At 46.9% G+C, this 14,635-nt stretch overlaps 1 protein-coding gene across 1 annotated transcript in view; it reads right to left on the bottom strand.

The window, feature by feature from the left end:
• Slco2a1 (solute carrier organic anion transporter family member 2A1) overlaps positions 1-14,635 on the bottom strand; it is a 75,506-nt gene that overhangs the window by 31,519 nt on the left and 29,352 nt on the right. The window contains exons 2-3 of the mRNA XM_075964838.1: positions 11,145-11,282; positions 7,852-8,014 (exon numbers count right to left, since the gene is read on the bottom strand). Coding sequence (XP_075820953.1) covers positions 7,852-8,014; positions 11,145-11,282 — 301 coding nt within the window. The remainder of the gene's footprint in view (positions 1-7,851; positions 8,015-11,144; positions 11,283-14,635) is intronic.

Below are 14,635 nucleotides of genomic sequence, written 5' to 3' on the forward strand. Positions count from 1 at the left end.
GCCCTGAGTGGCTTACAGGTTTAGGGGATGGATTTGGCTGTGGAAATTGAGAACAGTTGAAGTGTTGAAGTCACACTGGATCCCAAGACTCCACTCCCCTTACCTTCCTGTTACCTCTGCCCCTCCTAGGGACACCATTGAGAGCACAGGATAGGGACCTGCAGCTTCAGACATAAAGGGCTAGGAAGGGCTGCTTCTCTTTCTTTTCTTAATTGCTCCAAAAATACAACTTCCCCTCCTCCTTTCCTGCTTAGCCTCTGGGAAGCTTCCTGCCCAGGCAACCGTTGTCTGCCAGGCTGACTTCCGCATAGACTCGCCTGAATCTCTCACAGGTTTTCCAATTCCCCCAAAATACTGGTTTCCAAAGCCCCTTCTTCTCTCCTGGGAGAACTGGTCTCACGCTGGCTGGTGTCCCATCTGCAAAAACTGCTCTGCACCTTCTAGACGTGGGCTTGGAGGGAGGCTTTGGCTGGGTAGCTAGTCTCCAAAGGCGCCAAGGCACATTTCCGGACCCCACTGACATTTAGAAAATCTAAACATCCATAAATGTCTGGATGGGCTTTTTAAAATAGGCAATTAGTTGTTAAAGGTCTTCGTGACTTCCCACAATGTTCAGCCCTGCTTCAACTTTCTTCCCCCTGAAAATCATAGTGTTCTTCTGCATTTCCCATGATCGTTCCTGGAGCAGCTGTGTTCCAAGGGGGAAGAAATCGGCAAATACTCATGAAGAGGAGGATGGGGCTGATCCTGATCATAAGCAGATCCCAAGTCCGACAGCAAGGCAAACAAATAGAAATTTCCCCAAAGCCACCATGCGCCACATTCTTTATATCTATAATATATATGTTATATATTCATATTATTCCACTTTAATTCTGAGAACACACCAAATGAGAAAGTTTTGTTGCTTGCACTTCACAGGTAAGGATCATGTTTAGGAAGGAAGCATACCCCACTCCTAGGAGAGTTGGCAAGTGAGCGGCTGAGGCCCCATCTGAGTGTCAAAGTCCGTGCTCCATCTACCAATGGGAGGCTCTGGGAGGCTCTGGCAGCTAGACAGATCAGCAGTCCATGCTTGCACCCAGAGGGACCCTGTGCCCATGAGGGTGCGAGGGAAGATCTAGGGTGAGGACTAACGTTCACCTGCAGGCTCTTGCAAGCTATCCAGCCCACAGCAAAGAACTTGTCAAAGGACACCAGCGCACTGGGGATTCTTAGGGGCTTCCAGTTCACTCTGTGTTCTATAGCTCTTTCCCCACTACCATACGAGCAAGAACCATCACTTCCACATCTCCGCCTATGCCAGTCACTGGGCTAACTGCAAGGACACGTGCCTCTGCAACCACCATAGCTTCATAGGAGAGGGGTTTCTCTTTTAGACCCTCCTGAGGTACTGAGACTCAAGAGGAGGAAATGGCCCAAGGCCATGGCATCAGAGAGTCTACAAGCCCGGTCTCAGCCCCAGGACTGCCTGGCTCCAGAAGGCAGTTCAGACACACCATTTGGATGTCACATCTAATGAAATATGTATTCCCCGTAACCTCGCCTGGTTCAAAGCTGAGGTTCCCATAGGAATACATTTGGAGTAGAGTCCAATCAGCTTTTTCCAATGAAATGAGACTTGATGAATATTTATCCGAACGTATTAACATGGCGCACGTCCACGCTGCATCGGCCCCTAGTACACAGCCCCACTAAAGGCCACAGATGTGACTCCTGGACCAAGGTCTTCCTCATCTCATTGTCTGGCACCAGGAAGATGCCCCGAAGGGAGTCCGTCCCTGAACACTTCCAGCTGTGGCCTGAATTCCAGTCAGAGCAAGTGCCACTCGCTTGTTGTGATCAGAATTTGCCCAAACAGGATGAGCTACAACAACAATAACGAGACAGTCCGTTCTCTCAGCCTGTGCACACTGTGGAGCCGTCAGGCAAGCCGTGGTGATTGGGGCCAGGAGCAATGGGGTTACGAATGGGCTGGAAGTGACTTCCCATGATCTGGGGGCTTTGTGGTAAAGCCCAACTCCATCTAAACAGCCATCCCTAATAAGGAGAGAAGTGAGGCCATCCCTAATCTTCCTCCCATGGCTGCATTGTGCAAAGCAAATGCCACGGGCTATGGGCCCAGGCCGCGGCGAGCCGACCAGCCTGACTGAGTAGGCCATGGCATGTGGTGACTGGTAAAGTGCCCTCCCCTCAGCCTGGCCACAGTGCTCCAGGCTCCCTTGCTGATCTCATTAGCCTTGTCTTCATGCATCAGAAAGGTCAAGTCCTGACTCTCTCCATCAGAGCTGTTCTCCGATGCCTTGTCTAGATAGAAGGGAGAAAGGACAGGGCAGAGCCCATGGGCCTGGGTTTGTCATCCTTGTCTCACTTGAAGCAAGGCTCAGCCTTTAAACAGTCCAGGATGACGCCATGCCTACAAAAATGATTAGGCCACCTGAGGAACGACAGAGTGATGGTACCAGAACCTTGCAGACACTTTGCAGTAGACTTCCCTGTTCCTAATCCTCCCCACTCCCAGTCAAACCAACTACCTGCATCCTGCGCAGGCTTTCACAACTTTGCTTCTTAAAGCAAAGAAAACCAGCCTACAAATTACTATCCCAGAGAACCTAGACAACAACGAGGACCCTAAGAGATACATACATGGATCTACATAGGAAGGTGGAAAAAACAAAACAAAACAAGATCTTCTGAGTAAATTGGAAACATGGGGGGTCATGAGACAGAGTGGAGGAGGAGAGGGAGGAAGGAAGGAGAATAGAGAAAAGTGTATAGCTCAATACAAACAATTTAAAAAGAACCTGATTGGAGTAAACACAAATCGGTTCCCTCCTCAGCATGTTCCTGGGTGGCTCATTCATCCTCCACCAATGAGGATGAATAATACATTTGCAGGGGATTAAGGATGAGCATTTGCACACTGGACCCCTCGAAACTGCTCATCACGAAGTCACCACCACATCCTACTTCTCCTGAGACAAGGACAAGCTGATCCCGAGCTAGCTAGTTGACAATAGTTACCTGCAGAGCAGTGACGATCCTGGGGTGCTGAGTCCACACGGGGACGTAAAACACTATACTGCTGGTCCACTCCCAATCTGCCCACAGGTAACTTACACAGAGGAGAAAAAGTTCCCACTACAATTCACTCCACAGTGAATTCAGTTCACTCCACAAAAGGAGGATTTGTAATGAGCGTGAGCAAGCAGGCACAACAAAGGGGAAGGAGTCACATTCCTAAAACTTGAGCAAGTGGAACAATATCAAAAAGACTACATAAAAATGTACTTAAAATACTTGAAGACACCAAAGAAATATAACACACACACACACACACACACACATCAGTTTAAAGCATTAAGAAATAATAAAATTAGGGCTGAGAAATTATAACTCTTAGAAATTAAAAAAATAGAGAGAACTCTTAAATTTTACATAGTGGAAAGGTTTGAGTCCAATTTAAAAGGCTAGAGAGAGATTCATAGAATGGGAAGACGACCTTCAAGGAAACCATTAAGAAACAATGCACTAGAAACTACAGTGAAGAGATGAGAGGGTCAGAACGAAAAGGACTGACATGTATATTTATATAAAAGTTCCAGGGGGAGAGATGAAGAAAATCAGGAGCAGTTTTGGCTGACAAGTTTTTAGAATTAAATAAAATTTTAGTCTTATCAAAACAAAAACTGTCCTCCCAAACAGGAGCAGATTAACCCATATTCAAATATCCTATGGTAGCAAAACCACAAAGAAAAGAGGAATTTTAACGGTAACTGCAGAGAATAAGACCAGGCCGCCAAGTATAAGGGTTGATAACTAGACACACGAAGAAGGTCCACAGAAAATCCCAAAAGACAAAGGTGTGTTGTCTTCAAAGTTCTGAGCAGGAAAAACTATTAATTTAAAAATAGTTTGTAGTCAAACTATTTTAAGAACAAGGGTAAAATTAAAATCTTTTCTGACAGAATTAATCACCCAAGGGCTCATCAAAGTAACAACAAAGGATATATCTCAGGAAAAGGGGGAAATTGAAGCATCAAAATAGGTGAGATGCCCCCAAATAACAGTGAACATAAAAACCCAATACCCTGCAGGCAGATATTAATAGGAACTGAGCACTGTGGGTAAGGTAAGGCAGGTGCATCCACAGCCCTGGGCAGCAGTGACGGACAGTGGGCATTAAGGCATCCAGGGACCATGTTCTCCTGAAGAATAATGACGGTCATCAGCTTAGAGCTTGTTCAGTCATAAACCAATGTTAAACACAGGGGCAACTGATGTGGGATTCCCCTCTGTACGCTATGAATGTGTTTTGTTACCATTGGTTACTGACTAAAGCTGCTTTGGCCTACAACAGGGCAGAATAGAGCAAGGCGGGAAATCCAAGCAGAGATATAGGAGAAAAGAAGGCAGAGTCAGGAAGATGCCATGTAGCTGACCAAGGAGACAGATGTTGCCGGAACCTTGCCAGTAAACCATGAGCCTCATGGTAAAATATAAAATAATAAAAATGGTTTAAGATGTAAGCGTTAGTTAATAAAATCCCAAGCACTTTTTAATTAATATAGTTCCTCTGTGATTTTTTCAGGTCTGGGTAACTGGAAAATGAACAAGCAGCAGCTGTCTACAGGCAATGGTGAGCCACACTATCTAAGAGTTAGAGAATTAGCTGAGTGGTGGTGGTGCACACCTTTAATCCCAGCGCTAGGGAGGTGGAGATGCGAAGTGACTAGGTTGAGTAGAGAGAGGAATATAAGGGAGACAGGAGCTCAGAATTCAGTCTGAGGTTTTGTAGAGTCAGCATTTAGTCTGAGGACTTGTAGAAATAGGATACCCCATTCTGTTTGAGGATCTCGTAGAGGTCAGAACTAGTGGCTGGCTGCTCTGCTTCTCTGATCTTTCAGCTTTCACCCACTAATATCTAAATCCGGGTTTTTATCATTAAGACCAATTAGAAATCATGCTACAGGCAGGTGGATCGCTGTGATTTGAAGGCCAGAACCTGGTCTACAGAGTGAGTTCCAGGACAGCCAGGGTTAGCAGAGAAACCCTGTCTCAAAAACAAAAAACAAAAAGAGTTAGAGAATTACACTTAACAGGCATGCCAATTGATCTATGAATTTCATGCAAACCCAATCAAAATTCTAAAAGGATATTTTTCTTTTGAATATAAACAATTAGATCTCAAAGTTTCTATAAAAAAAAGAACAAAACTAAGTAAAACACTGGTAAGGGAGGGCATGCAGTGCAGGCAGAGGTGGCACGCAGATGAATGGGCTGGAAAGGAAGTCCAGAGATGGACCCACAGATGTGACCAACTTTCTTCTCAGTGTGGATGATAGAACTCGGGGTTTTGGGCAAACTCTCTACCACTGAATTGTAGCTGTAGCCAAGACAATTTGTCTGTTATAATGGTATAAATTGTGGTGTAGTGAAAAGACAGTTTTTGTAACAAATTGTGCTGGGGAAAAAAAATCACATTCATACACAAAAGAAAAAGTTTGAGTGTTGATAAATGGTTAATTCAAACAGTTCATAAATCTACATGTAAATGCAAAAAATAGAAATACCCTGAGAAAGAGCATAGAAAATACCCCTCTCCTGGGATTGGGGAGAGGTCGTGAGTATAGTACCAGAAAAATGAGTCGTAGGAGGGAAAAAACAAGGAAAAATTGGATTTCATCAAAATTAAAACCTCCTTTTGTTCTGGAAGTGACATATATTCTGTTAAAAGAATACACATGATGAGCTAGAGACTGGGAGGAAATATTTGAAAAGCTCACATCCAACAAAGAGCTATCTAGAATTTGTATGAAATCGCAAACTCAGCAATTTACAACAACAACAATTTATAATTAGTTAATGGGTTGATGGAAGAGAGGAACATTTCCTTCAGTGGCGAAGACAGTGGTAAGGCCCCCTGCTCTTATAAATAAGCCCTCATTTGCGCTCCTATAAGGAACCCTCCTGAAACTCACTGGTGTGTGTGCGCACGCACACGCACACACACACACACACACACACACACACACACACACACACACACAAACAGGAGTGGGGGCTAGTTCAGAAATGAAAAGGATTAGCAGGCGTGGGAGAATGAGAGCGAATATGATCAAAATACATCATGTACATGTATGGAAATGTCACAGTGAAACCTATTATCAAGTATAATTAATATATGCTAATTAAAATAATTCTAAAAATAGAATGTAAGGAAAGGTTTCCTTTCCCTAGATCCTTCAGTACCAGTTAATGCCATGTTTAACCACATAAATTCTTTGTCTATTTCATCCTGTCACAAGGCATTCCCAATAAAAAGCAGACGTTTGGATCACAGAAAGAGCCCTTACTTGATGAGAGTCAGGAGACAGGCCTTTTTCTTCCCCTCTCTCTCTCCTTAGCTACTTGGATCATGAGAAAAATATCTGAATACCTCCAAGCGTTAAGACCTACTATATAGCCATTTTCTCCCAACTGAAACTTTCCCTTCAGGTAAAAACAGTGGTTCTCATCCTGTGGGTCTCGACCCCTTTAAGAGTAGAATGACCCTTTCATAGGGGTCGCTACCCTTTCATAGGGGTCACCTAAAGCCATCTGCATATCAATGTTTACATTATGATTAATAACAGTAGCAAAAATGCAGTTCTGAAGCAGCAGCAACAAAAATAATCATATGGTTGGGGATCACCACAACATGAGGAACTGTATTAAGGGGCAGCAGCATTAGGAAGGTTGAGGAAGAGGGGAGCTCTTAAACTAAGGAAGCTATAGAAACTCGTAACACTTGGAAGTCCCTAAAGTTACAAAGCTTTCCCCAAGATCATGCAAAGCAGGAATCAATTACTGGGGAAGAGGAGACTCTGGCAGAGTTGGCTACAAACTGTCCAGGAGGCTCTAAGACTCTAAGGATACAGCTTTTGTGAGTCTTCAGGTATGATGGAAAGTACCTTTTGGTGATGTGGCTGACTTTGATACCCATGTTCCAGCAATCCCTTCCCCACGCTCCTGTAATCCCTTCCCCATGCTCCTCCAATCCCTTCCCCATGCTCCTCCAATCCCTTCCCCATGATCCTGCAATCCCTTCCCCATGATCCTTCAATCCCTTCCCCACGTTCCTGTAATCCCTTCCCCATGTTCCTGTAATCCCTTACCCATGCTCCTGTAATCTCTTAACCGTGATCCTGTAATCCCTTACCTATGATCCTGTAATCCCTTACCCATGCTCCTGTAAGCAACCAGAATAAACCTATTGGCTCATCAAGCTAGAGTTGAGTAGGATCATCTCTTTGGATTGTCATGTGGAGTGAACAAACACTTGTTCATGTTTCTCCTGGAAAAGTTACATAAGTCCTCATCCTATGACTTTCCTCTATACTCCACTAATGTCCCGGCATCAGTGAGTGTACCATACAAATACTATGTAATTTAAAGAAAAATCGATGAGTGTAACCGTCACCAAGCATCCAGAAAACCCCCAAACGTCAGTGTTCCACACTTTGGTCCTCTTTCCTCCAGGCTTTTGGGGACTCTGGTTTTAGGCAGGTGGTGTTTGGATCAACCCTAACCTGAAGCACAAGGAGTCATGGGGAAAGACCAGCAACCACAGGGTCTCTTCATCCTCAACAAGCCGGAAACCAGGTACTTCATACTTCTGTGTACTTCAATAGGTCCCACATTTCAGACGTGGTCTGGAGAGAAACTGAACTACTAAAGCCGAGGGCGGTCTCTAGTGGGCAAGGAAAGACGCATGACCCAGAGTGGAAACCCCAACCACAGGGGCACCCCCATCAACTCTGTACCACATTCATCCTGCCACATCTCAAGGCAGGAGTTGGGACCACTCACCTGTGGTGATCGAGGTGTACTGATAGGGCTCCGATAGAAAGTGTGGGAGGGTGAGGACAAAGGCACCTGCCGCCAGGAGGAGACCCCCTATGCCGATCATCCGAGGGCGGTTCACCCGGCTGCCAAAGTAGCTGACAAAGATGATGAGGACGGCATTGCTGATCTGCAGAGGAGACAGGGGATCAAGTGAGAGGCAGGTTGGTCCTCCTCCCCCCCCCCCCCCGGCCCAGAAGAGACCAACCATACTTCATCTAGGGAGAATAGACAGGGAATTGGGCTGTCCAGCATTAGTAGGGTGCCTGGCAAAGCCATGCCAGCCTTGCCCAGATTTTCTTGTTTAGGCTGTATTCTCACAGCACCGGTTTTCCTTCAGCCTCTGCTTCTGGGACCAACCCAGTGGAATTATCTGATGGACTAATGCAAATATTGATCATTTTATACACCAATTCTGAATGTGTGTATATGTCTGCAAGAGGGTGTGCTCACTGTGAAAATGTGTATACTAGTAACCTCTTTTTTTCTTTTGATTCAGTTTCTTACCGACCTGAAGCTCGCCAAATATCTAGGCTGGCTGACTCCAGGAATTCTCCTGTAGCTACCTCCCTAACTCTAGGATTATAGGCACTTGCTACTACTACACCTGGATTTTTAAATGTAGGTTCTGGGGGTGGAACTCAGGTCTTTATGCTTGCACAAGAAGTACTTTACCAACCAAGCTCTCTCCCTAACCCTTCTAGAAAAATCTTTAGGAGCAAAATCTAAGGAAGCCTCTAATCCTGGAAGGTTACTGGAGTAGCAGATGTTTCTTAATTAAACTCCTAATCTTAGCGAAGTCCAGGCTGACATCCTCAGGGACTCTGGACTGAAAGTCAGAATAACAACCAAGTGACATTCGTGACCCCATCCCCCTTCAACTGTTCTCATTTAAACTCCACGTTAGTTAATTTTCATCAACTTAAGACAAACTAGAGTCATCTAGGAAGAGGAAATCTCCTCCATCAGCGGGCCTGTAGGCAGGTCTGTGGGGACATTTTCTTGATTAATGGCTAGTGTGGGAAGGCCTGGCCCACTGTAGATAATGCCATCCCTGGCAGGTGGTCCTGGGTTGCACTAACAAAGCCAGCTGAGAAAGCTGAAGGGGAAGCCGGGACATTTTCCTGCATGGGCTGTGTGCTGCTTCAGTTCCCGTGCTGGCTTCTCTCCACAATGGCCTGGTGTGGAAGGGGAAGAACGATAAACCCTTTCTTCCCCAAGTTCCTCTGGTCATGGTCTTCATGATAGCAACAGAAAGCAAGTTAGAACTTGATAGCAAAGCTGTCATGCCTGCATCCGTGAAGTCAGGAGACAGACTGAACTGGGTTGGGGGAGCCCAACTTTAGGTTGTCTACACCGTACTAGAGCAATCTTCTGGAGGAGCTGGCTTCTGCCTCAATAACTCTGGGTCTAATCCACCCCCACCCCCATCCTAAATTCTTCAAAATGAAGGACAAGGACCATGCATACCCTTCCAAGTCCTGTCTAGTGTGCCCCTGATGGTCCTTAGAAGGTGTGTCCTGTGTCCACCACTGTAACCCTGAATGCATTTCCTCTCCCATGACCACCTTCTCATGGAACCTATCTACCAGAACTTTCTTTCTAAACTTTTGTCTTTAGCTTTGTGTCCGTCCATTCTTTTCTGCCTCCCAGCATCTAGGGCAGTGTCTGGCACACAGCTGATGCCCAGTAACATGCGTCAAAGAGCATGACCAACAGACAGGGCTGTGGCACTTAGGAGAGGGTGTGAAGCTCTGTGAGGTGAATGAGGAGGCAGCCTGGCTGCCTGGCTCCAACCTGAAGTTTCTAGAACATTCTGCAATGGGAAAGCTGATTCTTGAGCTTCTTGGGTTTCATTTTTCCCCTTTTTTGCTTTTCTATTGCTTTTGTATAAATGAACTGAAATGTCAGGCCATTTCAGCTCTCCTAGCTGACTCAAAGGGCATACGTGAGAAGTGGGCTCCAGAACAAACCCAGGGAGGAATGTTCGGGTACCTGGGCCCCCACTCATCTGCAGAAGCCAGAGTTGGTTTCTCTGCGGGTCACTGGGCCTGCTCAGGTACTGGGTATTGCTCCCAAGCTTTTCCTCGGCAGAGGATGCCTTTGAAAGAATTCTTCATTCCTTTCCGACTGAAAGCACACTTCAAAACTGCAGTTGTTCTAGCCAAGGAGGAGAGGATTCAGGCCTCACCCATCACCCTCCCAGCGCCCCTAGAACAGCTCCGTCTACTTGGTGGTGTTGATCATTTAAATCTGACATAACACCCATTAATGTCATACTCTGTCCTTCCGCGTCTCAAAACCAAGAAATTAGGGACAGGAGATGGACATTCAGAGTGGAGCCTTAGGGATCCAACCCCCCTTGTCTCTTCCCCCCTCGTGTCATGTCACAGTAGACGATAGGAGCAGTTGCTTCCCAAGGCTAAGACAGTCATGGCTTCTCTGTCCAAGCCCCTCCACCTGCCCTTGAGCCACCATAGCCAGTCTGTGTCCTTTCATCTCACCTGGGCCCAGGAAGGCTTTGGAATTGGAGCTTCAGTCTGAAGGTCTGAACTCTCACTACACACTCAGATGGCCCCACCCACCCCTGCACCAGGCTGGACCCTCTTCCCACCTCTCTGGGGGCACACACACACACACACACACACAATCACCTCCAACAGCACACAAATTCCAGCTGTTCCTGAACCACAGTTTTATTTCAAGCATTCAATGATGCAGAGGAGCCTAGAACAAGGTGTGAGAAGGATCCAGAGGCCGTGTCTGGACTCCCCAAGAACTGTGGGTGACTTGTGATACGTACAAGGTCCAGGGCCAGGCTACAGTGAAATAAATGTCAGAGGTTTGTTTCCTTGCTGTCTGGTGTGTGTGTGGACAATATCAAGTCAAAGGCCAAATTTAAGGGTTGTATTCTGCACTGGGCAGTAAACCCAATCCCCTGTGACGTTCCTCTCAGATCCTGTGGTTAGGATAGTATACACAATGAAGGGTGATCAAGAGCCTCCCACTCAGGGCTGCGGAGACAGACGGCTGGGCACTTAAGAGCACTTGTTGCTCTTGCAGTAGACTTACGTCTAATTCCCAGCATCTACATAGTGGCTCACAAGCGTCTATAACTCCAATTCCAGGGCATCCAATGCCCTCTGTTGACCTCCCTGGGCACCAAACATTCATGTGGTACACTTACAGACATGCAGACAAAATACTCACACATAAAATAAGTAAATTATTTTTTTTTAAATAAAAAGCTTCTCACTCACCTCGTTCAGGCTGGAAATGAGACCCGAGGAAGAACTGGAGAGCCCAAAGCGCTTCTCAATGGTGGTGAGGCTGCTCTTGAAGTAGGCGCTGTAGAGCAGCTGGCAGAGCTGGAGGAGGCCATGGCACAGCACGAACACCTGGGGAACAGACGACAGCCCTGTGAGGTCTCTGCACAGTGGCCCGGGTGCCTGCCCAGCCTTCCAGCCGGGGCCTCTGGGGGCAGTTGGGACTGTCTCCTCCCTTAAGGTCAGGCCAGGGAAGTGGACATGTGAGGAGAGATCAGGTCAGACACTCCCACTGAAGCTGGATTGTCATTGACTTTAAACGGCAGAAATGCCAGAAGCCAAGAAGGAGAAAAGGCCATAGACAAAAAGGGGCCCACGAGAAGCGTGGTATGGGAAGGAAGGGCAGCAGGTTTAGAGCTGGTATCCTTTAGTTTCCGAGCATGGCGTTCAGAGAAGACCCATCTCCCTTCATTTCCACTAGTCATGAATTAGCAGGAGTGGGTAATCCCCATAGGAGGAGATGGTGGGAGAGAAACCGCCTCCAAGCCCTTCCTGAAAGACACCTTTACTGTTTTCAGTAAGTACTGGAATTCTGCATCTTCATCCCTGGGCTAAGCCTTTGTCCCTGTCCCTTCACCACCACACTCACACCAGTGTTGGCCACTGCAGCCCTGGCCAATCTGCACGCCTCACTGACACTCTGACAGAGGTGCTGATATGGGTCTGAGTCATAGTCCAGGGGATTCCGCAGATGGAGAGAGATGGGTGTGTGGTTCTAACAGCAGGAGAAAATGCCAGGAAGAGAGAAATGCCACAGTGGGATGCTTTTGACCGAGCTTGCTGGTCAGTGCCACTCCAGGGTCACAGGCACCTGACTCTGATACCATTTCATGAGGACGGAACCAGGAGACCACCATGTCCTTGTCTGCTCAGACTTACCAAGTACCCATTCATAGCCAGCAGGAGAGGGAGGAATGACCACCCTCCAGTGTAAAAGTGACCCCCATCCCTTGAGGAGGGTGGTTTGAGGGGATGCATAGATTGACAGTGGAGTAGGGAGGACACGCTAGCTGGATTACAGCCTCCTACTACTTCACTTAGGCCATCCTGGTTTCCAAAGGGTTGGGTTGTGGAGCCCTATGGGACTAGGTTCAGATCCCGGCTCTGTAAGAAACCTGTGGCTACCAACAGGGTCACTCTGAGCCACAGTTCTTGTAACAGCACCCAGGGACTATAAAACCCTACTGAAAGGATTACCCAAGAGGTGTGGTTAGGACTCTTGGCACCATGCTGGGCCCACAGGCTGCCCTAACTCATTCTCCCCTCACCCCTAGAAATGAACTTCTCTATGGCTTTCAGCTCTGTACCATGAGATGTGGGAGCTGAATGGTGCTATATCCCCAGGCTGCTACAGAAGCGGCCCCTTGCTCCACATGCTCCAAATCCAGTGGAATTCCCTGGAGGTTGGGGTGTACTAGAACGTTCCCCCACGAAAACCTGCAATTACATTAGCGTGGCAAAGGCTCTGAGAAGTCCTTCATTAAAGACCTGCTCAGCTTTAAGCCAATTTCCCTCATATCTCTGTGTGTGTGAGTATGTGTGAGTGTGTGTGTGTAACTGGTTTGAAGCCAACCCCCAAGTGTTCCTCAGGAGCCATCTTCCTTGATTTTTTTTGAGGCAGGGTCTCTCACCGGGACCTGGAACTGGTAGATTAGGCTAGGCTTGCTGGCCAGGGAGCTCCTACTGTGCCTCCCCTGCACTGGGCTTACACACACACAACCACCACCACCACCACCACCACCACCACCACCACCACCACCACCACCACATGTGGCTTTTCACTTGGGTGCTGGAGACTGAACTCTGGCCCTTCTGCTTTCGAGGTAAGTTCTTTACCCCACTGAACTTTCCAGAACTCCGACCCACCCTTCTTTACCTATAAACAGCTAAGTGCTCCACTCCATCCCATTTAACAGACAATAGACCTCTCCAGAACACCTCGCAGAGAGATAAAGAAAAGTAAACAAAGACCGTATTCTAAGGATTACTACTATCAACCGCTCTCTAGCTCCGTGTTCTCCCTTCGTTCCTTCTCTAGACATTTCTGGATTCCACGAATTATACGGCACATACGATTTCTTGTTTGTTGATATTTCCCCAACAGGCTATAGACTTCCAGGAGAAGAGGTGACAGGAGATTTTTCAGAACGAATAATCCCCTGTGCTTGAAGCAATGTCTGGTTCAGAACGGTCAAGTGAGCATCGCATCTTCAGAACACTGCAATAACCTATACTCTGGACTATTTAGCCAGCAGAGAGCCACTCAGGAGCCCAGTGGTGTGGCGCACACCTTTAATCCCAGCAGACGCAGAGGCAGGCAGATCTCGGTGAGGTCGAGGCCAGCCTGGTCTATAGAGCAAGTTCCAGGACAGTCAGGACGTCACAGGGAAACCCCATTGGAGGTGTGTAATATTCAGGGCATTGCACATTCATTGAAATGACCAGTCTTGATTATTTATAAAATTCCCCTTTGATGTGGCTATAATTGGTAAGCATGGGCCTGCTGTCCCCTAGCTTACCTGCCTTCCTCAGAATGGCACTTGAGTATTCCAAACCCACACTACAAAAGTTAAAGATTTGCAGCTGTGTATACAGGGGCTTTCTGATGTGGCTGAAATCATCTACATTTTTATGGTGGTGATATTTATACAGGTAGAGTTTATATTTAAGGTCTGCGCATTTTATTGTAGGCAAACTAGGCCTCAATAAAGTTGACTAAAGGAAAATTCCTTTGAAGACAAAGTCACAAGCATGAAGGGTTTCCAAATAATATTCTGACGCTTTGAAGGACATTCTACAAACAGCCTTCTGGTTTTGTTTTTGTTTTAAACTATGAGCATTGGCAATGTTGGGAAATGTTTGTTTATTCAAGGGGCCTATGCTGAATGGTTCAAAACTCATGCAAATATTTAGATTTGTGTGTCTATACAAATGCAAACACCTAGGTTTACAGGGTGTGTGTGTGTGTGTGTGTGTGTGTGTGTGTGTGTGTGTGGTGTATGTATCCTTAACACAGTACTCTTGTAGGTACATCTTGCAGAGAAAGTCAGCAAACACGTCCTTGCTGGGAACTTTCTTGCAGGGCTGCATGTGAGGAAGGCTCCCGAACACCCAAATATGAAAGCCATGCTCTCAGCTCCACTCCTCCAGCCCTGTTCCTCAGTCCTAACAGTTATGGAGGCTCTGGTGGGGAGGGTGAAAAAGAGAGAGACAGAGAAACTGGATTGGCCATTAAGACCAGTGACCTAAGAAAGGCTAGAGGAAGCCCATGACAGTAGAATGAAGTATCCCTGGCCCAAGGCAAGTTTCAGTGATGTGTGGAGGACAATGGCAGCGGCAAGCACTGGGGGTGAGTAGGGAACTCTCACAACTCACGATAACAGGGGAAGGGTCAAAGGACACCCTAGACAAGCTTTGTTTTGTCT

This window comes from Microtus pennsylvanicus, chromosome 3, assembly GCF_037038515.1.
Source record: "Microtus pennsylvanicus isolate mMicPen1 chromosome 3, mMicPen1.hap1, whole genome shotgun sequence".
Classification (NCBI taxonomy): domain Eukaryota; kingdom Metazoa; phylum Chordata; class Mammalia; order Rodentia; family Cricetidae; genus Microtus; species Microtus pennsylvanicus.